This window comes from Triturus cristatus, chromosome 3_1, assembly GCF_964204655.1.
Source record: "Triturus cristatus chromosome 3_1, aTriCri1.1, whole genome shotgun sequence".
Lineage (NCBI taxonomy): Eukaryota > Metazoa > Chordata > Amphibia > Caudata > Salamandridae > Triturus > Triturus cristatus.
Window position 1 is genome coordinate 446,534,422 of NC_140583.1, and position 18,435 is coordinate 446,552,856.

Below are 18,435 nucleotides of genomic sequence, written 5' to 3' on the forward strand. Positions count from 1 at the left end.
ACCTGTGTATACCCTAGGAACCAGGATACCTACACCAGGGAAGCCAGGTGCATAGCTGCGAAGTGACATCGGAAACCGCCGTAGACCACAATGGAGGGCTTCAAGAAAGATGTCGCTGGCAAAGAAGGTGAAAGAGTTTGGTGGAATCCAAGGGTGGATTCTAGATCAGAAGAACCTGCAATTGGAGGGGACAGAGTCTATGCCATGCAGAGGTGAACTGGAGGCCCAGAAGAGCAATGAAGGAAGATGACAGTGACCTTGTTTCTGCAGCTGTGAGGACCAGGCGACACTGTGGAAGACCAGGAGCTGTCCCATGTCGGAGTCAAGAACCAGGGGGTCGGTGTCCGGCGAGAGCACCAACAAGCCTTGGCAGCAGCAACAGATGTGGAAAACGAAGAAGGGACTGTCCGGACCAGCAAGGGTTAAGGGATTCACCAGGTGAGTCGAGCAGGCCAGAGCAAGCAGGGGAGCCCACTGTAGTCAACAGAGGACCTTGTGCAGCTCATCAAAGATGCAGGCCCACGGTGCAGAGGATGCGGTGAGGACGAAGATCTTGGCAGGAAGAGATGCTGGAGGCTAGAGCTTCTTGTAGCCAAAAGCTCTCTGGAGTACAGAGCCAACAAGCCTTGGCAATAGCAAGTCGATGCAGTGCACAGGGGTTCTGTTCCAGCGGTGCCGATGTGGGATAATGGCCTCAAATTTGCTGAGAGGACAGGTCATGCTTCGAGGGAGTTGCAGAGCCAACACTTGTGTTGGTGAGCCTTTCGAAGTAGTGGGACATCAGGAGCAGCAGACCAGTCAGCTTTGTTGCTGTGCCGGCAGATGCAGGGGAGTGACTCCTTAATTCCAAGGGTGATTACTTTGGGTTTCCCTGATGCCCACAGACCTGGAGAGGAACCTCGAAGAAGAACAGGCACAGATGAAGAAGACCTGCAGAACAGCAAGACCAAGAGCAGCAGGAGTCTTTGTTGGTGCAGTCTTGGTTCCAGGCAAAGTCCAGTTGCCCAGACAATCGAAGTTTAAGTGGTTTCATGTTTGAATCTTATCCCACCACGAATTTGAGGAGCCACCCACGGTAAGCCCTTAAGTACCCTAGGGAAAGGGTTGGAACGATTCAGGGGTCCCTCCCAGAGGAGGGGCTGGACAGAGAGGAGGATATTCCCATGTCCTCTGTCCAGTTTCGCGCCATACCAGGAGTCCAAGGGCTTCCTGAACTGGCGTAAACTGTAGTATGCAATGAGGGCACCAAATGTGCCCTTCAAAGCAGTCTGGTGGAGCTGGTAAGCGACCCCTCCCCAGCCCAATACACTAAGTCCTGTCTGGGAGGGGGTCACACGTCCATGTGACAGGAAACCTATTGTTCTACCTTCCCCTGCTCGAGCTCAGCAGCAGGAGGGCAGAAGTGTCTGTGGTCAGTAGCTGCACTAGCTTGCTGTTATACCCTGAAAGATTGGTACTGGGAATACAGGTGGCACCCTAAGGGAACTCCCAGTACATTGGGTCCTACATTCAACACTGGAATCTGTGTTTGGGGTAGGATTCCAACATGTCTGATACCAAACAATACCGGTTATGGTGCAGCCAATATATAGTTGGACATCTCGTAAATGACTTGATGTTCACTATATGTATTAAATGGCTGACCGTACTTACAAAGCCTGGAGACTCTACTCTGGGGTTTGTTGGGATGTCCTTCTCTTGCAGGGGCACCCTCGCACTTATACCCAAGCAACCTGTCTTCAGGACTGAAGAGACTGCCATAGGGGTGACTTATAGATTTTAAGTGTAGTGACCTTGCATATAAGGAAACCTATATCTGCTGTGAGAGGTGCAAGCACCAACTCACACAGTCTGCAATGGCAGGTCTTTTGTCAGTATAAGTGGGCTCCTCTGTTTGGCACAATACATGCTAAAGCCTGGGGAGACCCCTGGTGTACCTATGCCCTGGGTACCTCTGTACCATATACTAGGGACTTTGAAGGGTACATCAGTAGCTAATTTGGAAGGTGCCAAAGTACTTACCACTGTCAAATTTAGGGAGAAAGCACAGTGACTGGGATCCTGATTAGCAGGATCCAATTCAAACTATTCATTAAACAGAATAACACCAACAAAAAGTGGTGGTAACCATGAAAGCAGATCCTACGTTCCTACAATGACACAGTAGTCCATCCTTTGACTATGGTAACAGTAAATTGGGGAGGGGTTACTGGCCTGAAACAGGTAGTAGTCTCTCCAAAACTTCCAGTCCCCTTTCTGCTTGTATATGATCTGGAAACCTCAGCATGGGCTGAGGTAGAAAGGACACATGTTGCAATGCCAAACATCCCTGAGATAGTGTGTGTATAAACGAGAGCACGATGCCTAGCACAGGGTGAAAAAGGAGAGATGGAGCCTGAAAGGATGGCTCAACCTCCAAAGAGGAAATGTAAGAAGACTGGTAAAACCGCGTCCACACAGCAAAAGGGTCAGGACCCCTCTCTTTAGGGTGAGGACTTGTCAACCCCAGAGGGAACTGAGCCCATGGAGCTTGAAGCTATTGAGGTAGAGCTCTTGAGTCTAGGGGAACCCTCTAGAGAACAGCTTTGCCTTGGGCAGCAGGTCTACCCCACTCTTGAAAGCCTGAGGCAGCAAGCTGCTGCACAGGAGTAGGGAGATGTCAGTGGCCCCCACAGGGTTTATTGGGAGGTGGGACTTCTTTAATCTGAGGACAGAGACCCCAACCCTGGTGCTACTAGAAGAGTGGCAGTGCCTAAGTTGTGTAGAGAGTTCCTACTCACATTGGCCACTGACACCCCCCTAGCTGGATATCTGGGTCAGACAAAAACATGGGAATGATTTGTCAACCACTTTTATTGCCCCCCGAACTTCCCAAAAAGTGAAGGAGTTTTTAAGCTCCTATGTCGCCTATCAAGTCGGTGGCAAAACAGGACGACACCCAAAGGCCCTCCTAATTCCACTAACAGTGGTTGGGGTTCCCTTTGAAATGGTAGGTGTGGATACAGTGGGTCCACTTGAACCTCCCACCGCCTCAGTAAACAAATACATACTGGTAGTAGTGGATCATGCTACTAAGTATCCTGAAGCCATTTCCCTTAGGTCTACTACAGCCCCTGCAGTAGCCAAGGCCCTCATTGGTGTCTTCACCAGAGTAGGGTTTCCTAAGGAGGTAGTATCAGACCGAGGTGCCAACTTCTTGTCTGCATACTTGACACACGTGGGATGAGTGTGGGGTGGTCAGTAAGTTCACCATACCCTATCACCCATAAATCAGTGGCCTGGTTGAAAGATTCAACAAGGCTTTGAAAGGCATGATAATGGGTTTCCCTGTAAAACTCAAAAGGAGATGGGATGTTCTGTTACCCTGTCTGCTTTTTGCCTGCAGAGAGCTGCCTCAGAAGGGAGTAGGTTTCACCCCCTTTGAAGTTCCATTTGGCCACCCTGTAAGGGGACTACTCTCTCTTGTGAGGGAAGGATGGAAGAAACCCCATCATGTACCAAAACAAGATGTGCTGGAGAATGTGCTCGGCCTTCATTCCAGGATGGCCGAACACATGCAGAAAACATTTAAAAATCTTGATGCCAGTCAAGAGCTCCAGAACCTCTGGTATGACCAGAAGGCTGCATTGGTGCAGTTTCAACTAGGACAGAAGGTATGGGTTTTGGAGTCTGTGTCACCAAAGGCCCTCCAAGACAAATGGAGGGGCCCTTACCCTAGGCTAGAAAAAAAGAGCGAGGTCACCTACTTGGTAGACCTGGGCACAAGCAGGCCCCCTAAGAGGGTGATAAATGTGAACTACTTGAAGCTTTTCTGTGGTAGAGCGGATGTAACCATGTTGATGGTTACTGATGAAGACCAGGAGACAGAGGGTGAACTTCTCCGTGACCTCCTCTTTTACAGCCCCCAAGATGGGTCAGTAGATGGAGTTGTCTATTCAAACACCCTCTCTGTCCAATAGCAGGCTGATTGTAGACATGTCCTACAACATTATGCACTGCTTTTCGCCTTAACCCCTGGACAGATACCCTGGTCTACCTATGCTATGGACACTGGAGACAGCTTGCCTGTCAAAACCAAAATCTATTGCCAGTCTGATCAAGTTAAGGAGAGCATCAAGGCTGAGGTGATCAAGATGCTGGAGTTGGGGGTCATTGAGCCTTCTGAGAGTCCCTGGGCCAGCCCAATGGCCCTAGTCCCCAAACCTCATCCACAGGGTAGACCAATAGAAATTAGGTTTTGTGTGGGCTACAGAGGCCTCAATACTTGTTACCAAGACAGATGCACACCCCATCCCCAGAGCTGATGAATTGTAAGATAAGTTAGGGGCTGGCAAATTTCTCAGTACCTTTACCTTGACTGCAAGGTACTGGCAGATTAGCATGGCTCCTGGAGCAAAAGAAAAGACAGCCTTACCCACACCTAATGGGCACTTCCAGTTTACTGTAATGCCCTTTGGTACAAGGAATGTCCCTGCCACCCTCCAAAGGTTGGTGAAAAAAAGTCGTTGCTGGGTTGGTAGGCTTAAGTGCATCTTAGCTTGATGATATTGCTGTGTTTAGCTCTTCCTGGCAAGATCACGTGGTCCACCTGAGGATAGTTTTGCAGGCCCTGCAAGCTTCAGGCCTAACTATCAAGGCATCCAAATGCCAGATAGGGCAGGGAACTGTTGTATATTTGGGCCACATGGTAGGTGGAAACCAAGTTCAGCCACTACAGCCCAAAATCCAGAAAATTCTGTATTGAGAAGCTCCAACCACCCAAACCCAGGTCAGGGCATTCCTTGGCTTGATTGGGTACTACAGAAGATTTGTTAGGGGGGTATTGATCCATTGTGAAAACCCTTCACAGAACTTATCTCTAATAAGATGCCCAAGAAAGTGAACTGGACAGTTAACTGTCAAAAAGCTTTACACACCCTAAAAGAGGCAATCTACTCGGCACCTATTCTCAAGGCTCCAGATTACTCTAAGCAGTTCGTTGTACAGACTGATGCCTCTGAGCTAGGGATGGGAGCAGTCCTATCCCAGACAAAAACTGACGGCCAAGACCAAGCTGTTACTTTCATTAGTAGGAGGTTGCTCCCTAGGGAACAGTGTTGAAGTGACATTGAGAGGGAAGCCTTTGCTGTGGTCTTGTCCGTGAAGAAGTTGAGACCATATCTGTTTGGGACAAACTTCATGGTTTAAACTGACCACAGACCTCTCAGATGGCTAATGGAAATGAAAGGTGAAAATCCAAAACTTTTGAGGTGGTCCATATCCCTACAGGGAATGGACTTTACAGCGGAACATAGACCTTGGATTGCCCAGGCCAATGCAGATGACCTTCCCAGATTTTTCAACTTAGACAATGAAGACTTTCTGGTTAAAGTTTAGTCTCATCCTCTATCGTTTGGTGGTGGGGGATGTAGGAAAGTGCTCCTTTTTGCATGGTTACCCCCACTTTATGCCTGATACTTCATGCATTTCAACTAGGTCCCTGGCAATCAGGTTCTCAGGGCCTGTGTTCTTTCCCAAAACTGTACATTTGTACCCACAATTGGCACATCCCAGGCCACAGATAAGCCCTTAATAAAAGGTACCATGGGTACGAAGGGCACTGTGACCAGGGAAGGCCACTAAGGGCTGTAGCACCTATTGTGTCACCCTTAGAGGTCCTACACCTTGACATCCACACTCCCATTACAGGCAGCATATGTTGATGCAGAGAAAAATGAATACTCGACATGGCATACATCCTTGTGTGCCATGCCTGCAACCCTCTACTTATGGCCTAGGTAAATCACCCCTTAAGCCACGGGGCATTAGACCACAGCTGAGGGTATAGTTACAAGACCTTGTACCCCTACCTTCTCTAAGTCCATTCTTAGACATTGTAAGTGCAGTAAAGCCATAAAGAGTATATGGTCTGGGAGTTGGTCAATACGAACTCCACAGCTCCATAATGGCTTTACTAAAACCTAGGAAGTTTGGTAGCAAACGTCTCAGCACGTTAAACCCACACTGATGCCAGTGTTGGTTGTAATGCAAAATGCACACAGACGACATCGTGGTTCCTGAATTTACTACCACCAGACAGGTTTCTGGACCTCTGGGTAGAGGGCCCCCGCTCTGTGGGTCCAGAAAGAAAGCCCATCCTGGGCAGAGGTGTGTCATGCCTTCTCCTCCACCAGGATAAGCTGGGTCCATGAAGGCAAAGCTTCAAAGGCCTGCCGTCTTTGTGAGCTGACCCTGCGTTTTGCTGCCCCCAGCAACAGGCGCCCACATGAGGAGGGGAATCCTTGGGAAAACCATGTTAGGAGGAAAGGTGTGCCCACCTTTGCCAGCCCCACCCCACAGGTGAAGGAGGCAAGTTGAAGCACACATCTCAGTCCTCTCCATCTTGAAGATAAGGGGACATAGCCAGTTAGAGAGAGGCTCATGCTCCCCTCTCACAGGAGAGTGGCACAATAAGGGCTGTACTCACCCCAAGTAAGAGACCTATTGGTCCCGACCTGCACATCCCTGTAACACCCCTAAATGTAGTATTTAGGCGCGACCCTGAACCTTACCTCCTGAGACTGAAGAAGAAGAAGGCTGAAGAGCCATGCTGAAAGAGGAAGAAGAGAGAGACAACTACTTTGGCCAGCCCTACTGACCTGTCACGAATTCGACTGCCTCCCAGTGGAACCCTGGTGTGTCCAGCAGCCAGTAGCCATCCAGAGCCCGGAGGACCTGCCCTGCCTCTGTTTCCATTGAGCAGCAGATTTGCTCGAACCAAAGACTCCAATACAGCCCCCGGATGCAGCTGGATTTGCGGTTCTGAACCACTCTTCACCCGAGGACCCGGCCTGAGCTTGAGTGGCCCAACACCACGAGGAGGTCTCGCCAGCGATCCTGACCTGGTAATCCCTGATCTGCCTCCACCTTCTACCAGAAGCCTGCAGCCTCAACCTGAGTGGTCCCCCTGCCCGCAACTAGAGCTGGTAAGTGAATCCGGTGCCCAAAGACACCCCTGCACCGACACCTCATGACCCTGGGTGGCCCAACCAACAGTATCCAGGCATCCCTCAACAATCCAACTTACCTCTCCAGCCGGTGGTCGACCTCAGGAAACCTTCATGCCCGAGCCTGCAGCCTTTTTTCCAAACTGGAGATCCTGACGTCGTCTTGGCACTCTGCATCCGGCCTTCTTCGTACTGCTGGCAGTGTAGATCCTGTGCTGATTGTTGGCCCATGTAGTGCTGATCCTAACCCCACAACCAAATGGCCTGCTCATAAGCAGCCCCCATCCGACGCCCCCCTAGCCCCATTGGCTAACCTACGGCCTCTGCACCCGGCCTGCCCCAGCGCTGCTTGTGGTGCAACTTGAGTGCCTCCTTGACCTTTGGTGAACCTTGGGTCTAACCCCAAAAAGCTATTCTTGTAGGTCGTTGACTTACCTGCAAACTGATAACATTCTTTCCTTCCATAGGAACCCATGTTGTGATTTTTTCCAAAAATGTTGTGTTGGACTGTCTTTTGTATTGAAACCAAAGTAACTTTGCTTTAAACCCAAAACGGTCATACTTGCCTGTCTTTTGTAAAACCCATTGTGTGGAATCTAGGCATATCACCCCAAGTAGTCAAAGTAACTAAAAATCGACGCAAAAGTATTCTAAAGTAATTTCTATGAATTCAAAACTGTTTTGAAAGCAAATACAAACCTGTAACAATTCCAGTTTCCACTACAATTGCATTTCCGTGTTCAGCCTTGTATTTGAGATTATATTTTACCTACCTGTGCTAAGTTCTGTTTGGTTCTAGAAATAAAATATAAGTACACCTTTTTCATACTTACCTAATTGGTCTGGATTCAGTCTGAGTGTGTGCCATCAGTTCTTGCCTGAGTGAATACAGTAAATGCTTAACACACCCTCCTGATAGTCCTCACTGATCGACCGCACTACCACAAACAGAGCTGTTAGTGATTATCTAATTTAGCCTCTGGTATACCTCCAGGGATCCCCTGGACTCTGTGCACAGTATACCTCACTTTGGTATAGTATATATAGAGCCAGTTTCCTACAGCCACTACTGCGTTAGAGCAGTTGGGGTACCTGTTATGGATATCTGCCAAGCTGCTAGTTTGTTCCTCCAGATATTTTCGTCTAAGCTAGTTTGCACACCCACCTACTGGGAAGTATTACTTGGGTGGCAGTTCTAAGTTGAGGAATCTGCTGTTACGAGTCTATCGGCAGAACAAGTTACTTCCCTTCAGTAGCGCTTTTTCTGGTAGAGACTCTCTTTAACCATAGATTTCCTCACCAACTCTCCCATCCTCCCTGCTCTGTCAACTGAGATCTTTACCCAAAAGATCCTTTTAGACACTGCACACTAGTCCGCATAAAGTAACATTGATCTTTGTGTTTCTGGGGTGGAAATAGTCACGAGCATAAGTGATCTCAGCATGCTGGGGTGGTGCCTAGACGAGCACCACACTGTATAGTCACTTCAGAAGCAGTCGACATCGATAGTGAGCCAAACGATGCCACCTACCTGTGCGCAGAGGCACTGCTCAAGAGTTTCCTGATCCATTCTGATGTCTGGATTGTAAGGTGAGGAATGTGCAGCTAGAGTCTCTACCAGAAAAAGCGTTTACCGAAGGTAAGTAACGTCACCACCTCTCATCAGTGTACCTGGTGACAAGGTGAAATTGTTCGGAACGAAAACCTGCAACAACCAAACTCTCAATTTTCCTTCTTCTTAAAAAAAGTGAAGTTGTGTTGGGTACGGTATAATGTTAGAGATGAAGGTACGAAGAAATATCTATGCATGTATTTTTTAGATGTCACCTAAACGGATACTTTAAACTGAAACATTTTATTTTGTGGTGGGATATTGGCTATGAAAAGTCAGTGTTGCTTGTAATTTAGGTGGGTACTTTGAAAACTGTTTTTTAGTTGACTTTTTCTTCAGTTTGTAATACTAAACTTCCACTTGTTTATGAGTTGTCTTTGATCTAAATGAATTGTGTAATTTATCCAACCTTAATTCCTTTGCAGGTGAACCAGTCACTGTCTATCGCTTGGAAGAGAGCTCCCCGGGTATATTAAACAATAGCATGTCTTCATGGTCACAGAGAGGACTCTGTGCCAAGATAGAATTTTTGAGCAAGGAAGAAATGGGAGGTGGTTTACGGCGAGCTGTGAAAGTTGTGTGCACATGGTCAGAATATGACATTCTCAAATCAGGACAGCTCTACATCATCAAATCGTTTCTTCCTGAGGTTGTGGATACTTGGTCAAGCGTCTACAACGAGGATACTGTGTTACATCTCTGTCTTCGAGTAAGTTGTGAAATGTATCTAAAACATTTGTTTATGACAGTGTTTATATGTATCTTTTTTACTTCAAGTTTCAAACAGCCCAACACCATCGAGTTCCCTTAATTAAACCAACGCGTTTCGACCACTCTGGTCTTGCTCACAGTTAGCTATGTTCCACAAGTAATGTCTTTATATATACAATTGCCCATATAGCCATTATGATGCATCATGGGACATGTAGTACAAGTAGTGAAAAAGTGATTAATTTTTACAGTGCATTCATTATTACTATTTACAATACTGAATGATGAACCATTTTCTTCTATTATATATAATTTGTATATATTTGTTGGAAATTTAGTAATGGCTTAGTGCCCTGATTGTATGATATAATGCCTCATACAATTGTACTTCATACATTGTTGCCAATCAGTACATGATTTTTTGATTAGACTTTTGAGTCATTTATATTTCAGATATATATATATATAAAGTTATTGACACAACTCGAAGACCTACATTTGCTCTCTATTGGAATAACTGTGGGGTCGCAGATTAAGTGGTGTCAAGCAGGGTAAAATGTTGATTAGAACACTGTCTGAATCAAAGTTAAACTCCACTAATACAGTTTCACATTTAAACCTTTTCTCTGTGAAATGATTCATTCTAAATCTCTTAGGTTTTCTTCATGGTTTCTTGCATCTTCTTGGTGTGATGTTTTAGGAGTGTATTGTCTTTAGTGCTATAAAGCAAGCATATAAGTGAGAAAGTGAAAAATACTAATGAGAGACTGAGATGGGAACCAATACAAAAGCAAAACATTGAAATCTCAAGGCGTCAGGAGCTTACAGTAAATCACTCCTCTGCTATGGGCAAGACATAAAGTAACTACGCAAATACAATAAAGAATTGACGTATGTGACATCAACTTTAAGGAACATAGTCCAGGCCTGCCAGTGCAGGATAGTCACCACTTTTATATACAAACATAAGTTATTGTTACTTAGTAGACCTTGACAACATTCAACTTCATGCAAATGGTGACATACTCCACTTTCTTACCAATCTGTCTAATCACTGATATGCATTTTAGTGTGCCAGAAGTGGTTTTATTGGGTAACTTGAGAACCTGAGCTGCGAGATGGCCTTCACTCCCCATCCGACCATGGCTACTATAGAGACTACTGCTTCCACCTTAGAATGGGGAACCCACCTGGGCAGTCTGAACATCAGTGGCCTCTGTTCTCCTGAAGAACAGGTTCTTCACATTAACCTGTTGGAACAGCTGGCAATTTGGTTGGCACTCAAAGACTTACTCCCCCCATCTAAGGTCTGTCTGTCCTGATCTTGAAGGATAATGCAACAGTGATGTGGTACGTCAACAAGCAAAGGGGAGGAGCATTTCACCTCTTTTGCCTAGAGGCATTGAGACTATGGTCATAGGTACACTGTCGGGGGTACTAGCTCACCCCAGTCTGCTAGAAGAATCTCTGACTGTCAGTTCCGAGATCCTGAGCTGACGTTATCTTGCCGATCACTAGTGGCGTTTTCTGCCGGAGGTAGCTCAGGACATCTCCACTCAGTTGGGCACACCTGAGAGGTGATTTTACTTGTCTCCTTGGAAATTGCTTGATGCCAGCATTTCTGCACCCTTCAGGATCCATTTAGTGGAGTCTTGGGAGAAGCATTTCAGTTAAGGTGAAACTTTCAGCTGCCGTTTGTTTCCTCTCATTTTTTTTTTGTAAACATGTTTTTATTGCAGAAGTAAGAGTAAGGCATCCGTGATGTCAACCTTCCACCACATGGTATCTCAGAGCACACCCATCAGTTTAACATAGCACACAGCCAATCAGCCCACATCCCGGAGGCCGGGCGGCATACCAGTATAGAAACTCTGTGTATCATGGCAATCAATTCTCAAAGTGGCAGGTCAACCGCCCAATTCAATATCTGCTTTTTTACCCACCTGCCTCAGTCCCCAACATTCCGTCCTAACTGCTCTCGTCCGGACTCTACTTCAACACCCCAATAACTCCCCACTCACCCTCCCCTTCCCCCCCCCCCCCCCCCCCCCCCCCCCCCCAACTACTGCTGATGGGGGCCCTGGTTGTGGGGTCTAACGCAATTATTCTCCAGCTCTCAGTTGTGACATGCAATCTCACCGGCCTCTTGGAACCCCGCCCTCCGAACCTTCTTGCTCCGTACTCTCCAGCCGGTAGTCCTTCAGCGCCTGTACTATCATCTCCCACACCCTGACCCATTCCAGTCCTTTCTCGTCCCCTGCCCTGGGCGCCTGTCGCCTCCGAAGCATGCTCTCACAGCTCGCCCATATCAGCAGCTCTGCCATCCATCTCCCAAACGACGGACCCTCCCGGGATTTCCAGTGCCATGTAATTTCTCTCTGGGCCAACATGAGCCCTAGGTCAATGAATTTGCTCGTCACTTTCGTCTTTGCCGTGTGAGGGAACCAGAGCAATAAGCAGGCTGCCATGTCGAACTCCACCTCGCGGTCGGTGACTGCGTTCAAGAGCTCCCCCACCTCAGCCCAATACGTCCCTAGCTTAGGGCACCCCCACAAAAGGTGGTCCAGCTCTGCCCCAATCGCTAGACATCTCGGACACGCCGCATCCTGCACCTTAAAATATCGTTTAACCTTTCCCGGGGTCAGATAGGCCCTATGTAGTACGAAGAAATGCACCTGCTGGAAACGGGCATTCCTACTTACCTTCCACGTCCTCCGCATAATATGACTCCACACCGTGTCCGGAATGGGTTTGCCTATACTGTCCTCCCATCTCTCCTTCAATGCTGTGAGCGGCTCCAGTCCTTCCCGTATCATTCGAGAGTGGAGGCAGGTTACCGCCTTAACCATTCCCGCCGCCATCACCACGTACTGGCAGGTCTGAGTCACTGTGGTTTCCGCCAGTCCTTCCCTCCAATGCTTTTCTACCACCGCGCTCACCGCCGCATGCAGTAGGTAACTCCCATCCGGAAGGCCAAACTGCTCCTGCAACACCCCGAAGGGGGCCAGCGCCCCGTCAACATAAAGGTCTCCCACCATCTGCAACCCCAGCTCTTCCCACTCCGCTAGCGGGGACCAATCGCCGCCGTGCGGCAACGCTGTCAGCATCCCCAGCGGGATCTCCGGCGCATACGGACGTGCCGCTTTCGCTCTCTTCATACTCCTGTGCCACTGCCGTATGTTTTCTCTCATATCCTTGTTTCCTCTGGTTCTGAGGAAGATCGGCTAAGACTGGCCCCAAGTCATTCTCATCACCCTGCTTTCACTGAGGTGCAGACCTCGTGCATCACCACATGCTCTATGCTGAGACATCCATTCAGGCCCAGTCTTTGTTCGCAGTAGAGGGAGGGAATAGTTCTCCAACCTAATCTCCAGTGCCTCCACCTACATGCTGAGATTGAACAGGGTCTTCTGAGTTCCTTTGAACTACCACTGGAGGTGGTGCACGTCATCTTGTCAGCGCTTCACCCCTCATCAAATCTTTTTACTCTGGCAGATGGAGCAACTTTTTTTGCATGGTGTTTGTAATTAAATGGATTCCTTACAAGCTATGCTGTCACAGATCGTGCCGTATGCACTTTCCCTTGCCCAGAGGGGTTGAGCATTAGGCATTGTCATGGGGTATTTGGCCACATTGCCACGAGTCCTCTGCCTACCAGATCAGCCATTCCTTTTTAAATATCCAATGTTATGCTTTTTCTGAAGAGATTGACTAATATGTATCCTCTAATCCCATTGCTGGCTTTCAGAAAGCTTCTTAAAACCTGCCTTTTTAATCTGTAATCCTTTTTTTCCACAGCATGCTACTGTCTCTACGCCTGCTACAAGCACCAAGACACTCTCGGTGTACGTAGCGCTGTATAAATGTACTTAACATAACATTTGTTGTGCCCCAGTAGGACTTTAATTTGGTTTTGACTTTTCAAGTGGGGACTCCCTTTAATTCCCTCCATAGTTGCACCTTAAAGTTGTTGACTCTCAAAACCGTATTTTTGGTTACTATCACATCAGCTACGCCCAGTGAGTGAGTTACAAATGCTTAATTCCCTTTCCCTCTTTTTCCTCCTTTTCCCCTGACAAATTGGTGTTGCGAACCAGGGCTGCTTTCCTGCCCAAATTGGTGACCCCTTTCTACCTGGGTCAATCCATCACCCTGCCAACATTTTAACCCCTTTCCCCATCCTTCTAAGGAGGAGGAGTGGTTACATTGGTTGGATCCTAGGCAGGTGGTCAACTTCTACCTGACCGCATCAAAGATTTACGGCTGGATGACCAGCTCTTCGTAGGGAACTGAGGTGCCAAAAAAGGTAAGCTGTGCAGAAAAAACCTTTAGAGATGAATCATTCTCTTCATCAAGACCTGCTACACTTTGGCCTAGAAGGAACCTCCGGAAGGGATCCGGGCCAAATCCACCACTTCTGCCCTTGGCAAAGGAGTTCCTATTGCAATGATCTACATGATGGTAACGTGGGCATCCCTACGCAGCTTCACCAAACAATACTACCTGGAATCTGAGGTCTGTAGGGATGGTCCCTTTGCCAGATTTTCTTTTTTACAGAATTTCCTTGTTGAACTATCCATCAACACTTCTCCACAGGGAGGGTATTGCACTAGAATCTGCTGTTAAAAGTATCCATCAGAAGAAAAGGTTACTTACCTGTGGTAATACTCTTTCTGGGGGACCCTAGCCTCAAAGTTCTCACAGACCTCCCTGCCTCCCTGTTTGTGGATGTGTTATAGGGTTCAGTCCATCCTCTCGTCTCAAAGTCTGGGGGGAAAACTGATGTTACACCGGGATGGATGCTCTATGGCTCCGTGTATGTCAATTGACATCACTGAAACCAGTACCGTCTATGTGAGAGCCCTGAAGTTTGATTCCTGGGGTTGTTCCCCAGGTAAAGAATCTACTGGCAGATAGAGTATCCACCAGAAAAATCGTTACCACAGGTATTAAACTTTTATTTTTGACCTCAGAAGGATGAAAAGCGAAATGAACATGCTAGGAATCAAACCGGTAACCTTCTAATCCGAAAGAAAGACATAGTGATAGATTCCTTACCTTAGAATTACCCCCAGGCGTCAGACTGGATCCGGAAAGTTTTCATCAGCAGTACCCCTGTGTGTCGAAAGGTGGCGTTGTGCGGCTCCGCGTCAGTCGTTAGCGTCATGGTCACCGAGATGACGTCGCAGCAGCTACTTAGACGCCGCCCTCGCGTGCTGATGTCAGTTCTATTTTTCCACGCCAGCAAGCGCAGATCCAGAGGGAGTGGTATCCCCAGTCACTTTTTGACGGAGGTTTTTTTAGGCCTTTTTGTCTCTTTCGAATCAATCGACTTCTGGTGCCGTAGGGATGCCCGGTTTCAAGTCCTGTGGGGATTGTCATCGAATGATGTCAGTGATGGACCCGCACCGCATGTGTCTGTACTTCCTGGGGCGCGACCACGACCCCAAGTCGTGCCCCGACTGCCGGGCCATGGCGCCGAACACTTTGCGGGAGCGGTCCCGAAAGTTGCTTGAAGTCTGGCAGTCGGTTCCACGCCGCTCAAGGTCCCTGTCCCGTGGGAGGTTGAGGGACCGGTCGCAGAGCCATCACCATCCTTGTTCTGGATCGAAGTCTTCGTACTCTGGGTCAGGTAAGGCGTATCATCACAAGAAGTCGAAGAAGCGTCATTGCTCACCGACTTCCCCTCGTGCGATGCGGCTGAGGGTGTGGGTGGTGCCTCCCCCGTGACTCTGGCGGAGCCTACGGTGTTGCTGTTGGCATACCCGCCCTTCCCAGGTCTGTTGGCAACTCCGGCCCATCTGCAGGAGTTTCTGGCAGCCATGGCCTGCCTCTTTGGGCTGTCGGGCCCGACTAGGGGTCCTCGCCCTGTACTGTCGGCGGCTCCGGCATCGCTTTTGGCTCCGGCCCCGGTGCCGCAGGGCCCCCAAGGATCCAGACCTGGATCGCAGTCGACGACGGCTGACCTTGTAACGTCTCCACCGACGTCAACCCCACTGGCACCACCTCCGACGTCGCCCGTGCCCCCGGAAGACGACGTCCCGCGTTTCAGCCCTGAAGTGGACACTGCGCCGGAACGACGTCGCTCGATGCCGATTCTGACGCCGATGGGGCCCTTCTACCCCTATGTCCACCAGCCTCCGTAATTTCGGCCTGTTCCAAAGACTTCGGAGGAAGGGGAGGACTGAGAGGGGTCTGAGGACCCTCTCACAGCACAGTGCGAGTTTGACCCGGACTGGGTTGAGGATTTGGGGGATGCCAGCGGTCTTGACACCTCTCCTGACCTTGGCATGCTAACTCCTCCTACCGTGGCTACGGAGGAGGGTGTGAGTTATGCAGTGGTGTTGCGTAGGGCGGCCGAGGCGCTCCACCTCAAACTCCCTACAGTGGCCATCAGGACTAACCACCAGACAGAAGTGCTTCAGCCGGCGGAGCCACTGCTGCCCTGTAATGATACACTTTCAGACGTTCTTTTGGGCACCTGGTCCAGGCCCAACACAGGGGCTCCTGTGGATAGGAACGTGTTCCGACGCCATCGCCTGGCCCCGGGCGACACCCTCTTTCCCTCCCAACACCCCACCACTGAGAGCTTGGTTGTCCAAGCCTCTATGTCCCAAAGCGCCTTCCCTACGGCACCTCCGTATAGGGGATCCATGAGACTGGAACAGTTTGGTAAGAAGATTTTCTCTTACGCCAGTTCAGGGCTGCAGTTTGTGATCACCGCGTGCCTCTTGGGCCATTATTCCCACTCTGTGTGGGATACTGTGGCGCAGGTGCTGCCTCAGTGTCCGAAGGAGGGCCGGACAGTGCTCTCCAAATCTATTGCGGAAGGGAGAGATGCGCCAAAATTCACAATACGATGTGGCCTTGACACCGCCGACCCGCTGGGCAGGGCGATTTCCACGACAGTGGCACTCCGCCGACACGCCTGGCTGAGGACTACAGGCTTCTAGGAGGATGTCCAGAACACCCTGATGGACATGCCCTTTGATGGCATTCGCCTTTTTGGCAACAAGGCAGATAGTGCACTGGAGCGTTTTAAGGACTCGTGGGCTACAGCCAAGTCCTTGGGCCTTGCGGCAACTCTCCCTCCTCCGCCTTCTGCTTTTCGCTTCTTTTGTGGCCGCGGAAGGAGCACCCCACCACGTTCACTTCAGAGCCACAGGCTGCAGCAGCAGCAGTCTCAGCGCAGACAAGAGACCCGCAGAGGCGGTTCAGGGGGCCAGCGGGCAGGTCAGTCCACCTCCACCCTGGCCACCACTGCCTCCAAACCTTCCTAGTCCGGTTTATCTGAAAGAGACACGTTAGTGATAGATTCCTTACCTTAGAATATCCCCAGGCGTCGGACTGGATCCGGAAAAGTTTTTCGTCAGCAGTACCCCTGCGCGTCAGTAGGTGGCATCGTGCAGCTCCGCATCCGTCGCTGGTGTCGTAAGCGCCGAGATGACGTCACAGAGACTACTTAGGCGCCACCCATGCGCTCGGACGTCAGTTCTTCCTTTTTCCGCGCCAGTAAGTGCAGATCCGGTTAGAGCACGTAGCTTAGTCACTTTTTGACTATCTTTTTGAGACTTTTTGTCTCCTGTAAGTTTGAGTCTACTCTGGTGCACATAGGTTTTAAGTCTTGTGGGGCCTGCCGTCGCAATAGGTCAGTGGCGGACCCCCACGACGTCTGTCTCTAGTGCCTGGAGTGCGACCACGACCCCCGGTCCTGAATGGACTGGTTGGCCATGGCCCCAAAGGCCGTGAGGAAGCGGTGCCGGAGGCTGAGGTCTGGCACTCGTCCCCGCGCCGTTCACGGTCCAGGGGCCACTCCAGAGAACGCTCGCGGGGCCACCATCATCACTCGTCGGGCTCCAAGTCTTCACCCTCGGATTTGGGTAGGAGACGACACAAAACGAAGTCGAAGAAGCATTGTCGCTCTCCGATGACCCCCCCCCCGTCAGTCCCCAGATGCGGACGAGGGAGACAGGGGTTCTGCCCCTGCGGCTCCTTCGGAGTCCGGAGGTCCTGCGGCCTACCCACCTTACCCGGGTCCGTCGGCGACTCCTGCACAGGTGCAAGAATTTCTTGCTACTATGGACCGGCTTTTTAGGCCTGGGGCTCCGGCCACAGGATCCTGTGCCCCTGGCTCCGGCCACGGTGCCGCAACGCCCCAGCGCCACCCTCGGCTCCGCCTCCGGCGCCGCAGTAGATGCCATTTGTTCCACCCCTGCCCAGGTTTCCGGACAATTTTGTCCCTACCTGGGATCCGCATTGGGACACTGCACCGGTTCAGCCCCGTCCGGCGCCGTTTGTTCCTTCTCAGGTCCCTGCCCTGCTGCCGTATTCTGTCCCACATAAGGCAGAGGACGGATGGGAGGGGTTCGAGGACCCTCTTGCTCGTCAGTGTGACTCCGAGCAGGACTCAGCGGACGAGTTAGAGGAGTCCGACGGCCTTGATCTCTCCTCTGACCCAGGGTTTGCCTCTCCTCCGCCTACCATGGAGGAGGGCGCGTCGTACACGATGGAGCTCCGTCGGGCTGCTGAGGTCCTCCACCTTGATCTACCTACGGTGGCCCTAAAGACTAATCTCCTCACTGAGGTGCTCCAGACGGCGTCCACTTCGTCAGAGCCCCTCCCGCCATTTAATGACGCCCTCACTGACGTCTTACTGGGCTCTTGTTCGCGGCCAGCCACAGGGTCCCCTGTGGATAAGAATGTCACCCGGCGTCATCGCCCAGCGCCGGGCGACCCTGCCTTTCTCACTACTCATCCTATGCCCAAGAGCCTGGTCATCCAAGCTTCGACGTCCCAGAGTGCCTTTCCCATGGCTCCGCCGGATAAGGACTCTAAGAAGCTGGAGCAGTTCGGCAAGCAGTTGTTCTCTTTGGCCAGCTTAGGGCTGTGATCCGTGAACACCGCATGCCTATTGGGCCGCTATTCCCACGCGGTGTGGGATGCAGTTGCACAGGTCTTGCTTCAGTGTCCTGAAGAGACCCAAGCTGTGCTGTCTCAAGCTGTTGCTGAGGGTAAAGATGCGGCTAAGTTCGCCATTCGGTGTGCTTTGGACACCGCAGACTCACTAAGTAGAGCGATTTCTACGACTGTGGCGCTTCGTTGCCACGCCAGGCTGAGATCTACCAG

At 50.2% G+C, this 18,435-nt stretch overlaps 1 protein-coding gene across 1 annotated transcript in view; it reads left to right on the plus strand.

Annotated features, from left to right (window-relative positions):
* TRPM7 (transient receptor potential cation channel subfamily M member 7) overlaps positions 1-18,435 on the plus strand; it is a 2,096,104-nt gene that overhangs the window by 1,938,004 nt on the left and 139,665 nt on the right. Inside the window, exon 34 of the mRNA XM_085644243.1 lies at positions 9,024-9,307. Within this exon, the coding sequence (XP_085500369.1) occupies positions 9,024-9,307 (284 nt within the window). The remainder of the gene's footprint in view (positions 1-9,023; positions 9,308-18,435) is intronic.